The 17608-nt window shown below is 51.2% G+C and overlaps 1 protein-coding gene across 1 annotated transcript in view; it reads left to right on the top strand.

Annotated features, from left to right (window-relative positions):
* The window catches only part of SSH1 (slingshot protein phosphatase 1), a 55963-nt gene that overhangs the window by 1576 nt on the left and 36779 nt on the right, over positions 1 to 17608 (top strand). The window contains exon 2 of the mRNA XM_027566493.1: positions 4134 to 4174. Within this exon, the coding sequence (XP_027422294.1) occupies positions 4134 to 4174 (41 nt within the window). The remainder of the gene's footprint in view (positions 1 to 4133; positions 4175 to 17608) is intronic.

The following is a 17608-nucleotide window of genomic DNA, read 5'->3' as shown; positions in this document are numbered from 1 at the left end:
TACTACCGCTGTCTTGCAGTTTACAAAGTACTCCTCTGCACTTAATTTCATGGTCCCTTCTCAAAAACAACGGGTGAAGAAATCAGCTCCAGGAAGAGGTTATTCGGACAGCCTATCAAGCCTGAAAGTGAAGTGAAAGTGAAAGTCGTTCAGTCCTGTGGGACTCTTTGCAACCCCATGGGCTATACTGTCCATGAAATTCTCCAGGCCAGAATACTGGAGTGGTGGGTTAAAACTGAAGTCGCTCAGTTGTGTCCGACTCTTTGAGACCCCGTGGACTGTAGCCTACCAGGCTCATCCCTCCATGGAATTCTCCAGGCAAGAGTCCTGGAGTGGGTTGCCATTTCCTTCTCCAGGGGATCTTCCCAACCCAGGGATTGAACCCGGGTCTCCTGCATTCCAGGCAGCCGCTTTAACCTCTGAGCCACCAGGGAGTGGTGGATAGCCTATCCCTTCTCCAGCAGATCTTCCCAACCCAGGGATCAAACCCAGGTCTCTCATATTTTGGGCGGATTCTGTACCAGCTGAGCCACCAGGGTAGCCCAAGAATATTGGAGTGGGCTATTCCTTCTCCAGTGGATCATCCCAACCCAGGAACCAAACCAGGGTCTCCGGCATTGCAGGCAGATTCTTTACCAACTGAGCTATCAGGGAAGCCTGTCAAGCCTAGGCCTCTGATTCTAAACCCCACGTTCCTTGTGTTACTTTGCATCCAGTCTACTTCTGCTGTAAATACGTTAAAAAAAAATTACTATTTTTTTTTGACTGTGTTGGGTCTTTGCTGCCCCAAGGCATGTGGGATTTTAGTTCCCTAACCAGGGATCCAGCCTGCCTCCCCTGCATTGGAAGGCAGATTCTTAACCACTGGACCACCAGGGAAGTTGCCACATGTAAAATTTTTTATTATTTTATTTCTTTAACCAAGATGGGATTCACATACCATAAATCCGCCATCTTAAAGTGGTTTTTAGTACGTGCCCAAGGTTGACCAGCCATCACCACAGATTCCAGAACGCTTTCATCACCCCCAGAAGAAACCTCACAGCCCTTCGCCATCACCCACAGCCTCCCTCCCACCCACTCCTGCCCTGCCCTGCCCTCATCAAACTGTAGGCAACCACTAATGTTCTTTCTGTTTCTACAAATTTGGCCTATTCTGGGCATATCATGTAAGTGGAATCATACACTGTGTGGCCTTCCGTGTCAGGTCTGTTTCCCTCAGCCTCGTGTTTTCAGGGCTCATCCGTGTTGCAGCATGAGTCAGGACCTCGTTCCTTTTTATGGCTGAGTAATATTCTGTTGTGTGAATGTGCATTGTGTTGGGCCTTGGGGTTGTTCCCACTGAGTGTATTTTCACTTTCACTTTCTGGGCTTCCCTGGTGCCTCAGCCTACAATCCTTGGGTCGGGAAGATCCCCTGGAAAAGGAAGTGGCTACCCACTCCAGTGTTCTTGCCTGGGAAGTCCCGTAGACAGAGGAGTCTAGCAGGCTACAGTCCATGGGGTTGCAAAGAGTCAGACACGACTGAGCGATTAACACTTTTTTCTTTTCAGTATTCTACTGTATGGTTGTACCTTTTGTGGGACCTTAGGATTGTTTTCCCTGAGCATATTTAAAATTATTATATAGAAAGCATTATTTTCACCAAGTGCCAGTGACCTCCAAAATAATAAAACTCAGACAGCTCTTCCTTACCTTGAGTAAATCAGCAGCATTAGTGGCTCCAGGAGCTGGCAGAGCCTGGGATGTTCCCCGGAAGGTGAGGCATCTTCCAGGTGGGGTGAGGCATGAAGATGCAGGGAGGAAGGGAGAGGGTAGCGTGTGTGCCATCTCTGAGCCTCTGGTCTGACCTTCCTCTGGTTACTTCCCCTCTTTGGGCCCCAGCTCATCCGAAAGTTCCGGCTTCCCTCTCACATGTGTTCCTTGGCATAGGTAGCTTCCTTCTCTGGAATAATTGATCTAGCATCGTCTTTCGTCCCAAGACCCTTAGGGAGTGAGAATTAAGTGATTTTGCATCCCACCCCATCACTTCCTTACTCCTCAAAATGCGCATCCTTCGTTGAGTCAGAAACATTCAGGTCACTTCTTTCCTTCCCCAACCCGTGGTCCTGCCCGGCGTGGAAACTAAAGGAAGTCACAGCCCAACCCGCAGAGCAGTGCTTCCCTCTTTGGTTTTGTTCCTTTCCCCTCCATCTTTATCTCATTTCTATCAATTTACCATGAACCTTGTCTCATTTTGTGAAAACAAGCAGAGAGCCCAAGAAGAGAGAAAGCAGTAGCTTTCAGGAACTGTGATTTTTGACCCCCATTCAAGGTAACTCATTTTCACGGGTGGATCTCCAGTTGCTTTGGGGAGGGGAGTGTCGGATCAGGGTTTTTCAACCTCAGCATTGCTAACGTTGGGGCTAGAAAACCCTGTGTGCAGGGGGCCCGTCTTGTGTGTTGCGGCGGATGTAGCAGCACTCTGACTGCTACCCACTAGATGCCACTAGCATCCTCCCAAAAAAGGCTCCGGCCTTGCCTGGCATCGCCTGCCAAGAGCAGTGGTCCCCAGTTGAGAACCACTGGGTTAGACCCAACAGTCTCTTCTGAGTTTGTTCCTCTGATCGTGTGAGTTGTTTTGTGTGTGTTTCACTTCGGGGCCGGAGCTGGTGGCCCTGTGGTCAGCAGAGCCGTCCCTGGTGTTTCCACTTCTCCTCCAGCATGGGGTGGGGAGCATGAGAATGAACTGATGCTCTCTGCTTCTGCCCAGTGCGATACGTACATGATCTTATTACAGCATGGGGATTCCAGGACCCTGTGCCAGGCTCGTTCATTGGTGAAATTGCCACCTGTGTGTGTGTCCCTGGCTGCCCGGAACCCTCCACACATGACCTTTTCCCACCACTGCCAGCTTCTGTCTGGTTTCTGTCCTCAGTCAACCTTGCGTCTCTCGCAGCCATCGCTGCTTTCCAGGTTTCTCTCTTTCCCTTTCAATGGGCCCTTCTGTGTAACATAGTAAACATGCCAGCTCTCAGTGGTGGAAAGTTGTTGGGGTGTTGTGTTTTCTTCTCATTTGAGTTTTCTCCTTGAAAGAAAAAAGAAAAATTACAGTTGGGGCTTAAATCATGGTTACTTTTGGAGCCTTTAACCCTCCTGGTCTTGTAACCTTTAGAATATATTAAATATCCCTTTCTTTCATGTCTGGAAATACACTAAGAGCCTAGCAAGTTTTATATTAAACATGAAAGCCTTTTTGAGAACTTACCAAAAGCTTTGAGACCCCCTGACAGCCTGATCCTAGCTACCTTCTGTTAAGAAAGACTTGCCTGGAATGGTGGTGGTGGTGGTTTTTTAAACTTGTGTGTTGTGGCTTAAAATGGTGTTAATCATTTGTGATTACCAGAGGGTTGGGATTGAGGTGAGGGGGAAATGGATAAAGGCAATCGAAACATATAAATTTCCAATTATAACATAAATAAGTAATACAGACACAGTATACCACATGATAAATAAAATTAACACTGTTGTATGTTATATTTGAAAGCTAGTAAGGGAGTAAATTGTAAGAGTTATCAAAAAAAAGTAATGGTGTTGATCACTCAGCTATTGCTTAGATTGAAGAAGGAAACAGAGCCTCTTAAAACTTCACCTCCTTCCCCTAAAAGAGAAAAATGGGGGACTTCTCTGGTGATCCAGTGGTTAAAGACTCTGCGTTTCCAATGCAGAGGACACAGGTGCGATTCCTGGTTGGGGAACTAAAATCCCACATGCCTGCATGTCCAAATAAATAAAATGTAAAAGAAAGAAAAACTGGATGAGTTCCGAAGCAGCACTGGAAAAGGGAGAGCTCAGGGCGGAATGAATGTGTGGAGTACCTGGGCTGGCTAGGAACACTGCGTTAGCAGGCACCCATCTGCGATGCCTTGGAAGGCAGGCGGGAAAACATCAGGAAACCTGAACATTCCTCCACAGGAATTCTTCAGGGGAGCAGCAGAGCAGGACTGGTCTGGGAAGGGTGCAGTGTTTGGAAGGAGCCAGGTTTCCTGGACATTTGTACCTTTTGCAGACACCAGAGCAGAAAATGTGAGCCTTGTGTCCGAGGCTCATTGATAGCCACGTCTGGGCTGTGACATTCTCTTCCTTTCTCTGCAGTTGGAGGCCGGCAGCGATGAAGATCGAAAGTTAAACCACAGGTAAGCAGGCTTCACATTTTCACCCTGGAGTCTTTCTTCCAAGCAGGTAAGAAATACTCTTGTGCCTTTCCAAAAGGGAGAACCCTGGAGAAAAACCACCAACTTTTCAGTAGTAGGAGGGCTTTACAGATGAACAGATATTTAACTGTAAACAGCTTTGATAATTATGTAACGTTCAGAGAAGAAGAAAAATAATTGCCAGTATTCCACCACCCTGGCTTTGCCATAATGAGTATCTTTACAAACTTCCTTCCAGGTTTTACCTCTGCTTTAAAGAAAGTAATCATTCTAATATGTTCTCACTTTTCCATCATGCTTTTGGGAGGGTATTCGTTTTGAGGTAAGTACATTGCTGATTTGAAACAGACATTCAACCCCTCAGTTTATTAATTTAGGATGTGTGTGTGTGTACACGTGTGCACGTGTGCACGTGCCTGTTGAGAAGTTTCTTAAGCTTGTAGTCCTCAGTTGCTATATTCCCAAGTAGACACTAGAAGTATGGCTGTTTTTCTTTTCCAAAAATTGGGTGTTTTGTTGGCTTGCAGAAGCTTTAGTACTTTATTATATAATGCATTCTTCTGTTCCAATGATCTGGTCTTAAACACTGGCTCTTAAGAGTTTAAAAAAGTAAATGGCTAGATTAAGAAAAAAAAAAGAAGAAACCGCACAGAATTTCAAGGATACTGTTCTTTTATTTATTATTATTATTGTCTGTTTCATCTTGGGAAGGGGAGGAGAATTAACTGGAAGAGGAAATATGTGTTGAGAAGCAAGGGTCAGCCATTCATTGCTGAGAGCAGACTTTCCTCCTGGTTAAACGCACACACAGGAGTGGTGGAGCTCCACCTCGCCTGTCTGTGAAGTTTCCTGTGTGTTTGAGGGAAGGAGGCACCCTGTTTTCTAAAATTCACGTGTGCAGGAAAATAATCGTCTTAGTACAGTGGCCGGGTCCTCGTTTTCACATTACACTGGAGGAGGACCAGGCGCTGTGACACATCTCCTCCTTTAAACTGGGGGTTCTGGTTGCTCAGAGTCTCGAAGGCCAGAATCAGCCGGATTCCCAAGTGGGGGCAGTCACGGTCCGTGTTGAGAATCAGCCGGTGGAGGCTGGGAGGGGAGTGGTGGTCTGCTCCGGAGACTGTTGGGGGAGGGAGATCAGGGCGGAGGGCCTGTGGAGCGCCCCGTGCCCCCAGCTCGTCTCCAGCCCTTCCCTGGACTTGGACTCTCTTCTCCCCCTCAAGCTGGTCCCTTTATTCCAGGGCTCTTCCCCAGGAGATGGCACTTCGATGGTCTTCGGGGCAAAGAAATATTTCGTTTTTTATTTGCCCTTCCTGCGCTGACAACATAGCACTTTGAATTGTTTCCATTAATAAAGAACTTAAAGCTGGCAGTGATAGGAAAACGTGTATGTGCTGCTGGCCAATAAAAGGCCCCGTTCTTTGTATCGTTCGGAGCTGAAGAGGGTCATTCAGAGGGAAGTAAAGGCAGCTCTCTGCGGGGCCACATCTCATCCTCACAGCAACCCCAGGAGGAGGGGGTATTCCCACCCTCCACCCCCCAGGTCGCAGGTTGCATTCTAAGTGGGGCCTCCATTGGACAATGGAGTTTGTCGTAGGACTCATGTCATAGGACTCATAACACGTGAGTTTGTCATAGGACTCCGCCTTTCCAGGGAACAGTTTCGTGATTCAGTTGGACACCAGTGTTGCAGGTCAGGCATTCGACTTGCTGAGGTCGCCCAGGTGGTTAGAGGCAGCATCAGGGCTGCAACCCAGGACCCCTGCTGACTTATGAAGGTGCCTCCCGGGAGGTCAGATCACCCTGGTGACCACCGTGAGTCCTTCTTCGCTGCTCTCAGTGCCCAAGGCCATCGTGAGTGCTGGGAGACCCAGGCTGGCTCTGGGTCTGATCCCTGACCTGGACTCTGATCCTGTCCTCACAAGCGTCCCCTTTCTTCTGCTCTTCACTCACCTTGACATTCAGGCCCCGTTTCAGGTAGAGTACACAGTCCTGCTGTCTAGCCCTCTGAGCCCAAGGAGAGAAGTGCTGAGGTCCCTGTGTAAGCGGCGTGACTGCAGTTCATTGGCATCTGCGTGGGGATTTGCGTTTCCAGACCTCTGCTCTCTGAGCTTCTCCTCGAGAAAAAAATGTGTGGAATGGCTGGTCATTCTTTACTCTCTGAGGGGAGGAGAGTTGGAGCGAGGAGGTCTCTCTTTGCTTCACATTCATCCTGAAGTTAATCTGACCTGATTTGGTGTCTGAAGGGTGCTGGGGTGGGAGAGAAACTGGGGCCCGCAGGGTCCTCCTGTTCCCTCGCCCCTTTGTCTACCCTTAATGGACAGTTTCATCTTGCAGATCCTCCAAGAAGTGATCTTGGACCCAACGTGTAGCCAGTGAACTGCTGAGTTCGTGGGTCAGATCTTTCTCACCCTGCCCTCTTCCCCACCGCCTTCCCCCGCTGGGAGCACCATGGTCAGGCCCGGTTCACTGAGGGGCCGCCCATCAACCCATCCTTGGACCTCAGTTTATCATCCAGCTGTCAGAGGGCTGGCAGTCTGGACATGCCCCCAGCTTCATCCTCCTGGTCCACACAGCCTTTTCTGCCTTTCAGCCTCACCGCTGGCCTTTCCTTGCACGGACGTGCCGTTTTTGAGTTCTACCACTGCTCCCTGACCAGGCTTCTTCTCTAAGCCAGTTTCTTTTCCAGTTGGCCGCAGTCCTCACGGCCAGCTCCGCTTGCTTCCCCACAAACCTCTGTGGCTTCCCTGTCCTCAGCAGGTGACTCCTGGTTTCTTTCTGGTACCACACCTGCCTTCCCTGGGCAAGCACCTGGGTTTTTGTCTCATCCCTAATTGTTGGGGCTTCCCTTAGTGACAGGGTCTTAGTTCTCCACCTGCATGTAGCATTTCAGGAAGCTTAAACATATTAACTTGGTTTTGATTCTGCAGTAAATTGCATTCGTGTACAAGAAAGACATTTGGAGGAAAGATAATGGGGTTCGGAGTCTGGCTCTTGCACTAGTAGAGATGCCCACACACCTCTAGGAATTACTGTATCTCTGTAGGTCTCTGTTCTTGTATCAGTAAAACAGATAAAGTGCTGGTCTTTCAGGGTTGACCAGTAGTTTGTACGGAGCTCCCTGCCCAGAGCCAGGTCCATGATGGGTGTGGAGGACAGTGGCCGTGACTAGTCTTCAGATGATGGTGTTCCATCAGTGTTAGTTTCACAGCCCAGCAGTACAGGGTCAGACTCCCCGCAGGCACCAGGCCCACTGCACGGGGGCTGGGAGGGCCATCCCCGTGGATGCCCGGTGACTCGGACCAGGGACCAGCCTGCATCGCTCACCGGGTGACGCCCCCGTACGATGGGAACAGGAGTGCACCTCTTGCAGAATCTTGACTGTCACCCAGTCAGTTTCTCTGAAGGCCTGGGGGCCATCTGGGGAGCCGCTGTCCACCTGCGCAGAGGGAAGATGAGGGACCCAGAGCCTGCACCGAGCCCTTACTCCCCCTCTGCCCTGCCCGCTCTGTGTGCAGCCTGCTGCTGGCCTCCGGCAGTCCCCTTTGGGAAACTGCACCGTTCAGACTGTGGGAACTGGTGAGCAGATGGCTCTGCCACAGCAGCCCCTGGCTCCCTCGCCATCCTGGGAGCTGCCTCGGTCTGGCAGGAGACTCAAGTGGTTGTGTGCCAGGCAGGGCCCCCGGGAGGGAATAGGGTTGTGTTGTTTCCAGACGGTGGATCTGGAGTGAATGTTTTGCTGCTTTTTTTTTTTTTAATCCAGCTTTTCCAAGTCAAGCACGTGAAATGATCATTAGAGTTCTTTTAATTTCTTTTCTTGCTTGCCCAAGCAAACACTTGGGCCAGAGCAGCAGGATTTTATCTTCTCTCTTTTACCCAGTTTTAGTGGGAAACTGAACTCCTGTGCACCCGCCTTTCCCTCGCTCCTCTCCCCATTTCGGAAATCCCCAGAGGACCCCCATCTCTGTGTCGCCTTCTCTCCTCGTGGACGAGTCAGGATGGGGTGTGTCCTCTGTCTGCAGGCCTTGCCTCCCATCTTCTTTTAGAGCCTCTTCTTCAATGCGTGTCTACCCTTGGAGCTTCCTCTGACTTCCTTGATGGTTTTTCAGCCTGGACTTTGACTGTCCCTATTGAGAGTCAAGTCTGTCTGGTTAAGTCCTGCCCAGAGGGGTTGCACTCTGCCACATCCAGGCTCCGTGTAGCAGGCTGCTGTATCAGTGAGCTACTGCTGTGTAACAAGCCACCCCAAACTCCCAGTCAAAACGGTACACAGGTTTACTTCTCAGCTCGCATGAGCCAGGAACCCTTGACACGATTGAGTTGGATCTTCTGCTCGGGGTCTCATGTGGCTGCAGGCAAGATGTTGACCAGGGCTGGGGTTGCGTCTGTGCCTTGGGCCCTCTTCCAAGTTCACTCTGATTCTTGATAGAATGCATTCTCTTGTGGCTGTAGACATGGCTGGCAGCTTCTTCAAGGCCAACGAGAGAGTTGGCTGCCATCAGGGGATGCCGTCAGGAGAGATGATTGCCTTTGCTATCAGTTATAAACGAATTGAGGGAGCAGCTCTCCCATCCTGGTCCCTGGTCCCAGCATACACTCAGCACAGGGTGCTTGCCCAGGGTCCTGGGTAGAATCCGCCCAGAAGTCTCAGTCCATGGGAGTTGTCGAGATGCGCCAGTCTAACGGAGAGAAAGACGCATAAAGAAGTAGCTTTCTGTTCAGTGTTGCAGACGTGGTAGGGTGTGTCAAGTAGAGGCGATACTGGCTAGTGGGAAGGGGCCAGGAGCCCCGGGGAGCCGGCAGGGTTCGACCACCTGCCAGACACCGTCCTGTTCTTGTGGCTCTGCGCCCACACGCCCCTTCACCCCTGAAGACCTGTCTTCCTCTCTTCCAGCCTGAACCCCAGGGGCCCTGCCGTGAGCGGTGTGCCCTGTCCCGTGACCTCCCTGACCGTGAGCTCGAGTGAGGCTGGTACTCGATGTCCCTTCCTAAGCAGTGGGTCGCCTGGGTGGGCACCGGGGGTGGGCAGTGTGTGCACATCAGGGCTCCCATTCACGAGGGGCTGTAGGTGCTGGGAACTTGGGCAGCTCGTCTCATTTCTGTCACCCCCACGAGATGCCGGCCTCATTGTAGGAAACCGCAGTTCCCTGGGGCCGGAGACAGGGTTTAGACTCCGGTGGCTGTGATCAGAAACCCTCGTCCCTTCCTGTCCCCTCCCTCACAGCTTTACTGGCAGCCGCCTCCCACCCCCACCCCACCTTGAAACGCTCGGGATGCACACACTTGGAACAAGTGGAGAGTTAATCCGATTCTGTTGGAATGTAATTAAAATTACTAAGGTTAACTTAAAATGGGTTTTGCTCAGTCTAGTAGGTTTCATTAAACGTTTGAAATAGCAGTGCTCAGACTTCTGAAGCATGCCTCGAGGCCCTAGCCTCATTTTTCCGTGCACTTAGCACACCAGGGAGACGTGTGCACCGGAGAAGGCGCGTGTGAGCCCTTTCTTCACAGTGGTACCCACGATCACCCTGTGGTAAACAGGGTGTTTACCTGCTAAAATGTGTTACCTGCTGTGTACTTTAGGCCAGTCACTAAACATCTCTGGGCCTCCACTGCCTCCTCTGTCAAGTGAGGTGAGATTAGATAACAGCTCCCAAACCCAGGAATAAGCATCTTCAGGCCCATCAGTTTAGTTCTGTGTCACCGTGTTACAGCTTCTAACCATCCTCCGTAGCTTTGTAACAACGCATCCAGAGTTTCTCCTTTATTCTCAGGCTGAGAACAAGGTCAGCTGTATTTGGAGGGTAAGGGGGAGCTTCTCGCTGAGTCACTCTGAGATGGCGAGAACTGGTGTGGCCTCTGAGAGGAAGTGGACCCTCTGCTTGGACCCACTTCCCCCTCAGCGCGTGTTGGGCCAGGCACGCTTTGCCCCGGGAGCAGGGCCATGCCCTTGGTGGTGACTGCCTGGGCAGAAGGGACTCCCGCCTTCAGAGGTCATCTTGGCGTATGTTGTGCTGCCGTGAGACACTCTAGATTTGGGCAGCTTATTGGGAATATTCCTAAGACTAGGAGGAGGCCCACCAGAGTCTTTCTGCTTTGAGAAAGGCTGCAGGAAGAAAACAGGATTAATCAAAATAGGATTAATATGGGTTGGGAGGAGCCACTCCCAGGGCATGCCAAGTGATGGGGCTGGGAGTGGGGGGTGGCAAGACTAGGAGTCTGGCCTGCAAGGTTCCCACATTGGAGCACGGAAAGCCCTGGAGAGGGTTCGCGCTCCCGCAGTGGAGATGGTATGTGTTGATGAGAGCGCCCCACCAGGAGCCCGCCCCGCCCTGAAGTGTTGGGCGAGAACCAGGGATACATGACTGCCGTGTAAATTACACAGTCATGCTCCTGGCTGTGCTTGGCTGGGGCGGGGCCTCTGGGTCAGGTCTGTACACCCCTACCCCACCCACTGTGTGACTGTGACCTCAGGCCAGCCCCCCTGCCCTCCCTGAAACAGGAAAAGTCCTCCTGGGCTTCAGGGAGCTTCTGTGAGGCTGAGAGGGCGTCTTGTATATTGTGTTGTGTCTGGTCCTTGTCTGACAACAGGGCACCGTTACTTTCACTGATGCTGGGAAGCGACAGTCCCTTCTGCTGCCTTCCTGACCGTCTTACCCCCCACCCCCCGCCCCAGAGGAGTTCTAGATCAAAACCCAAAAAGGTCAACCTAGTCAAACCCAAGGGAAAACAGCAGCCTCTGCCCGACCTGTCTTCCTCCAAGTTACACGGAGCCTGGCACCAGGTTTTTATCCGCAAAGCATCACGTCTTGTGTGCCTTTATTTTTACAATTAAAAGAATTTTTCCTTCGTTGAGTGGCAACTTTTGAAGCTTTTTTTTTTAATATTTTGTTTCAAAGAAGGCCCAGAGGCCCCCTGCTTAGGAAATGCCCCAGGGGCCTCCGTGCGCTGGGAGAAGTGACCCCCACACGCTTGCTTGCCGAGCATTGGGACCCGCTGGGGAGGGGACTGTTGATGTGGTTTGGAGGGAGCCGGGCCCGCTGCCACCTCCGGAGATCGCTCGTTTCTTCTCCCCAAACGTCTAAGCCCACAGTTCCATGCCATGTCTGAAGCCGGTGGAAGTTGGGAGTGTGTCTGTTCAGGGCTGCGGTGGAGACCGCTGAGCCCCACGGCAAGCGAGCTTCCTCAGGAGCCCACTTGCCAAGCCTGGGCGTCCTGTGTGGGCCCCGCACGCCGGGTGGGGGAAGGAGTATCTCGTGAAACGACCTGGTAACGGAGGCACTTTTTATCTAAGAGTGGTTTGCCTTATCAACTCAGCCCACGTATATTCGGTGCCTGTGTATGTTTTGGGTTCTGTGCCGAGGGCTGGGAATTCCACGTTAAATATAAAAAGACGTTGTTAACGTCCCAGAGATACCTTGTGTGTGCCATGTCCACTGTGGCTCCCAGAAGGGATTTGAAACCGCGTGTCACATTCAAAGCGAATCATCTGATTTAAAATTGGAAAGTGGGACCTGGAGAACATGGGGGAAAATAAAGCAAAGTGAGGGGACAGTTGTATGTGGAATTCAAGGCATAATGTGGGTTGGTGTAATTACCAGAGTTTGGCTGTATATCTGACTTTGAGTTTCCGAGGAGTCAAAGCAAAGAGAGAAACGACCATCAGTTGCTTGGTTCACGGTGTCCTTAAAAGACCACCAGGTTGGTCCCCCTGAAGAACTGTTCCTGAGGGTGGGTATTTGTGAGGAGACCCAGTGTGATGGGCGGTGAGTCAGCTTGCCTTAGGCTGGGCCCTGAGGCCCATCCCACCAATTAACCTGTGCGTTTGTGGTCTGGAGAGGTGAAGGTGGCGAACGTACGTGGTGCCAGAGCCGCCCAGCCACCCAGCTACCAAAAACAGGATGCTGAACAACATCCTGCAGGCCCGCAGAGTCCCGACTCCGGCTGCCCGTCCTGACTCCACGTGCCGGTCACAACAGGAGGCTCTCCGGGGCAGGTTGCCCCCAGCCTTTTCGCAACATGCAGTCTCAGAGCAGGAAAATGCTAAAATTAGGTCTCACGGGGGCTAGCGCCCTGCGTGTGTACTCAAGGCCTTCAAAATCTGGACACGCAGAGACCGAGAGGAACTGGGAGAGGGGAGTTTCCCATCATCCTCCATGGCCTTGTGCGCAAAGCAGGGCTGCTGCTGTTCTGGAAGTGCGGAGGGGAGGTGGTCCTGAGGCAGGGACAGATCTTGGGTGCTGAGGGGCAGAGCATCCCTGAGAGGGAACCGGGAAGCCAGGATGTCTGCCAGCGACGATGACCAGCAAGAGGGTCTTAAACTTTTATCACTGGCCCATAAAGAAAAATTGTTGTTTAGTCCCTCAGTCATGACTGACTCTTTTGCGAACTCATGGACTGTAGCCCACCAGGCTCCTCTGTCCATGGGGTTCTCCAGGCAAGAAGACTGGAGTGGGTTCTCATTTCCTTCTCCAGGGGATCTTCCCGACCCAGGGATCGAACCTGCATCTGCTGCATCTCCTGCATTGGCAGGCGGGTTCTCTACCACTGAGCCAGCCACCAGGGGAGCCTAAGAGGAAAAATGAGAGGGAGTGTTTTGCCAGAATCCAGTTCAGTGGAATTTTTTTAGAAGTAATTTTAAAAATTTAGAAGCAGTTGAAAACATACATAAAAGTTGCAAATGGAGCACAGAGAACATTTTTCTGTAATGTTTTGAGAGTGAGTTGCCAGCCAGATGCCATTTGAATACAAGCAAGGACGTTCTCCTACAGAGCAGGCCGTTAACCCAGCTTGCCCTGATCCATGACTCCATCTCATCATCAGGCGCCGTTCAGGGGCCACCGTTTGCGCCGGTGGCGTCCTTTGTCATAAAGGGTCCAGGCTAGTATCGCCCACTTTGCGGCGTGGTCCTGTCTGCTGCGTCTCCTTCAGTCTGGGACGTTCCTGTCTTTCTCTGACTTTGACGACCATTTGAAGGGACAGGCTGTTAGTTTGTAGAATAGAATGCCCCTCAGTTTAGGTTTGTCTGGTGTTCCCTCGAGGTTAGACTCGGGCCGTGCTGTGCCGGGTGGTGGTCGCCGTGGTCCTCAGGTGGCTTCGCTGGGCTTCCTGCCTGCACGGGTCTTCTTTCCCTGTGTCGTGAGGCGTCTCTTGTGGGAACACGCTGGAGCTGGCCCAGCGCCCGGTGCCCCTCAGCTTCTGCACTTATTTATGTCTGTGTGGACACCTGTTTGTTTCATGCAGCGGCTCTTAGTCTGTTAACTGTTTTCTTGACTTCAGGGTTCAAACTGCCCCTGGTTTGGCCTGTGGGGGCTCGTTCAAGTTGGCTTCCGTGTCCCTGGACATGTGCATCGTTGTTTGAGCACTGCCTTGTTTTCCGACACCAGAGGGCAGACCTCGCCTTGTAGTTTTTGCCCCATCTCTGGAATCCATCATTCCTCCCCGCAGCCCTGGTTCCTTTTAGTAGAAAAGACATTTCGAAGTAGGCAGGTGGTTTTTGTGATGTGTAGAAATAGCAAATCACTGTGTTGTATGCCTGGAACTGGGGCTTCCCGGATGGAGCAGGAAAGGTAAAGAACCCTTTCCTGCCAGTGCGGGAGACGGCAAGAAATGCAGGGGAAGTCCTGGGAAATCTCGTGGACAGAGGAGCCTGGTGGGCTACAGTCCATGGCAGTCCATGGGGTCGCAAAGAGCAGACACAACTGAGCGACCGAGCATACACACACGTGCCGGGAACTGACAGTGGTGCAGGTCAATTAGACATCAACAGAATTGTTTTAAAATAAAGCATTTATGAATCACTTTAACCCCGTGAATAATCCCTGAAAAGGATAATTTATGGATGAGATTAGGGGCTGGTGCTGGACCTAGAAATCTGACAGTGGAATGCAGAACACGGGAAGTGGTAGATGCAGGTTGCCAAGTTCTGTTTATTTGGGTGTTAGTTGATTGATGGGCCTAGCTGAGAACTAAATGTCCACTAATTAAAAAAAAAAAGCAGAAAATATTGCCGTTTTTTTCATGTACTCTGTAAAGCCTCCTTGAAGCTCATCCTGCTCTCTAAACCCAAATGATATTAACAAGGGCTCTTTTTTTTTGAAGAAATAAAATTATACCAAATTAATCTGGGAAACAAAAGCAAAGACACTGAGGCAGGCATGCTTATTACTACTATTGGAGGTGTTCTCTGCAGGTCTTTTCAGCGGGCAGAATTTGGGACTGTGTGGCTGTATGTGCGCACACACACACAGGTGTTACACATTTGCATCTATGTTACTCTATTTATGTTGAAAACCATGAGTTCAAACTGATACCTTCAATTCCGATCCAACATCTCCGGGTTCATTCTAGTTTTTTCTCGCTCCATATTTGTAATCCCTTTTCTCATAGGGAGAGAAACCTGCCTCCCATTGTCCCTAAAGTGTTTACTTGTCTGATCAACCCCCTTGTCTGCCACCAGCCGCTCATCTTTGCGGCCACCTCTCCGCTCCTTACCACACCCCCTCCCCAACCTGGAGGCCCTCCCTGCTCTGCCTACCAGAGGGTTTTCAGTCTGACTTGTTGGGAAAAAGAAGCAGACTTGCTCTCTTGATGCTGTTTTCCCAAGGTGTCCACTCAGCAGAGGTTTGGCGCTTTCTGGAGAGACTTGTGGTGTCATTTCCTGGCTTTTCCCCTTCTGGGCCACTAGAACTTGGATAAGCCATGTAACCTCTCCGAGCCTTGGTTTCCCTGTGTCTGAGAGACTGACGGATGCTAAGGGTATCCATGACGTGCCCAGCAGGACACAGCAAACATGTTTATTACTGACCTTACCTTGGCTGAGTGCACATTACCTTCTGGGCGCTGAGAGATGGAGAAGTCACAGCTTTGACACTCCAGACTCTGTGACGTGGGCAACTTGGTTGTCGTGTTGTTGGAAGCACTTGGTTGCCAGGAGGACCCGACCTCCCTGTGGCTCTAACAGCGTTTATGCAGCAGCGAATCTTTTTTTTTCCCCAAAGGTTGTAATGCTTAATCAGAGGTGTCTGATAATTGACTGAAGCTTGAGAAATATTTTCCCAGGTCACACGTTTTCATTGAATAACTGGACATCTTGTTAATTTATTTTTTTAAAAGATTTGCATTAATTTATTATTTTAGGCTGCGGTGGGTCTCTGTTGCCGCACCTCGCCACCTTCTCCAGTTCCGGCGAGTGGGAGCTCCTCTCGAGCTGCGGTGCGCCGGCTTCTCATTGCAGTGGCCTCTCCTGTTGAGGAGCACAAGCTCTGGGGTGCGTGGGCTCAGTAGTTGAGGTGCACGGGCTTAGTTGTCCTGCGGCATGTGGGATCTTCCCGGGCCAGGGATTGAACCTGTGTCTCCTGCGTTGACAGGCAGATTCTTAACCACTGAGCCACCAGGGAAGCCCTTTGATTGTTTTTGAATTGAAGTTTGATTGATGAATGACATTATGTATCAGTTACAGGTGTACAGTACAGTGATGCACACTTTTTAAAGATTGTGCTCCATGTGTAGTTATTATCAGCCTCTGGCTGTGTTTGCCACGTTGTACCATACGTCCTTGCTGCTTATTGTGCACGTAATAGTTTGTACCTCTTGATCCTCTGCCCCTGGGTTGCCCCTCCCCACTGGTAGTAACCACAGGTTTGTTCTCTGTATCTGTGGTTCTTATGTGTTCTGTCCATCCTGTACATGTTGAGCACCCAGTGTTGTAGCCACTCAGAGACGACCAAGGTGAGTTAGTCACAAAATGGCTTTGAGGCTGGAGGAGGTACATAGCTCAGTTTGTGAGTATTTACTTCTGAGTATAGACTCTGCTGTATGTCAGGCAGAGAGGGAGACTTAAATAATTATGTGTGTCCTGGCCCTAGAGTCCCATCGTGAAGTTAAATACGCTGGCGTGAAGATAATATCACCACCAGTTAGTAGGTAAACAGGGCCAGAAACACAGTTTGGGTCCTTGGGGTCCTGTCCCTTTCTAAGCATATGACCTTGAACGAATGACTCACCCTCTCAGTGCTCAGTGAGAGAAGGTGCTGTAAGATGTTGAAAAGCATGGCTTGCAGCCAGGGCGGCAACGGGGGGCTTCCTGGAGGAGGTGTGAACGTTGGCAGGTGGGCAGGACATGAGGAGGCTGTGTGTAGAGACACAGAGTAGGAGAGCTGACAAGAGCAGTGACAGGTGGGGTGGAGCAGAGAGCATGTGGAGTGTGGGAGGAAGAGTGTAAGAGGCGATACAAGGAAGCTTTTTATTATAAGTCACTTTTGCTAACTGCACTGTAAGCCTTGAGGTCAGAGCGTGTAAAGCTTAGGTTAGCAATATGAATGGCTGGGGCTGCCACAGCAAGCAAGTGCAAATGGGTTCTCTAGATGAGGCCGCATCATCAAAAGCCCTGGAGCTGGGATCTACGCAACAAGGGCAATGGCTGGGAATGGCATGGAGCAGGTTAGAGGCCAGGGGTCCTCTGTTCTCCACCCTGATTCCCACTAGGCTGCAGGCTCCCAGCATAGCTGTGCCATCTGGATCATAGCTGCTCACCACACGTGGCTGTTTAAAGCCCAGTATTCCTGGGCTTTCCTGGTGGCTCAGACAGTAAAGAATCCACCTGCAATGCAGGAGACCAGGGTTCCATCCCTGGGTCGGAAAGATCCCCTGGGGAAGGGAATGGCTACCCACTCCACTATTCTTGCCTGGGAAATCCCATGGTCAGAGGAGCCTGGTGAGCTACAGTCCATGGGGTCTCAAAGAATTGGACACAACTGAGCGAATTTCACTACTAAAGTCAAATAAGACAAATTCAGCTCATCCGCCTCACTCATCACCTTTCAAGCGTTCAGACCATAGGCCTCTCCGGCTGCCATATCAGACGGCACAAGTGGAGGAGGTCTCCTTCCTCTTGGACAGCATTGCCCCGCAGGGATGCCGAGGACCCCACACAGAGCCAGGCACACGGGGAGTGGACATCGCATGGCTCACGGGGCCGGGGGCCTGGGAAGGAAAGGGTGCCCTCGCCAGGTTAGGACCGGGCGACCCATGAATATGGGATGGGGCTGCCTCCCAAAGAAAGGGCTGGGAACTGGGGACAGTTGAGACAGTCCATTCTTGGAATTTCTGAGTTGTTTCAGAAAGCGTTTCCTTCATGTGCCTGTTATTTCTGGCTGGCTGGGTTGTCTCTGCTGCCATTGCATTTCCTGCACAATGCGGCCTTTCTCTCTCCGTGCTCACGAAGGGGGCTTCAGTCCCGGTGTACCAGACATTCACGGGCAGAGACACCAGCTCCAGCCTCCACAGACAGGGCCTGAGGGCTCATGGGGGCCATCGAGGAGCCCTCACGAGGTTTGCGGAGCCAACCCAAAGCAGGGTATCTGCTGTCCTACTTAGGCAGGGGGAAGTTCTGCTTTTGCAAGCTGGCTGGTGTAT

This window comes from Bos indicus x Bos taurus, chromosome 17 (genome assembly GCF_003369695.1).
Source record: "Bos indicus x Bos taurus breed Angus x Brahman F1 hybrid chromosome 17, Bos_hybrid_MaternalHap_v2.0, whole genome shotgun sequence".
Lineage (NCBI taxonomy): Eukaryota > Metazoa > Chordata > Mammalia > Artiodactyla > Bovidae > Bos > Bos indicus x Bos taurus.
The sequence above is the reverse complement of the archived record's forward strand: the minus strand, read 5'-3'. Positions and strand labels throughout refer to the sequence as shown.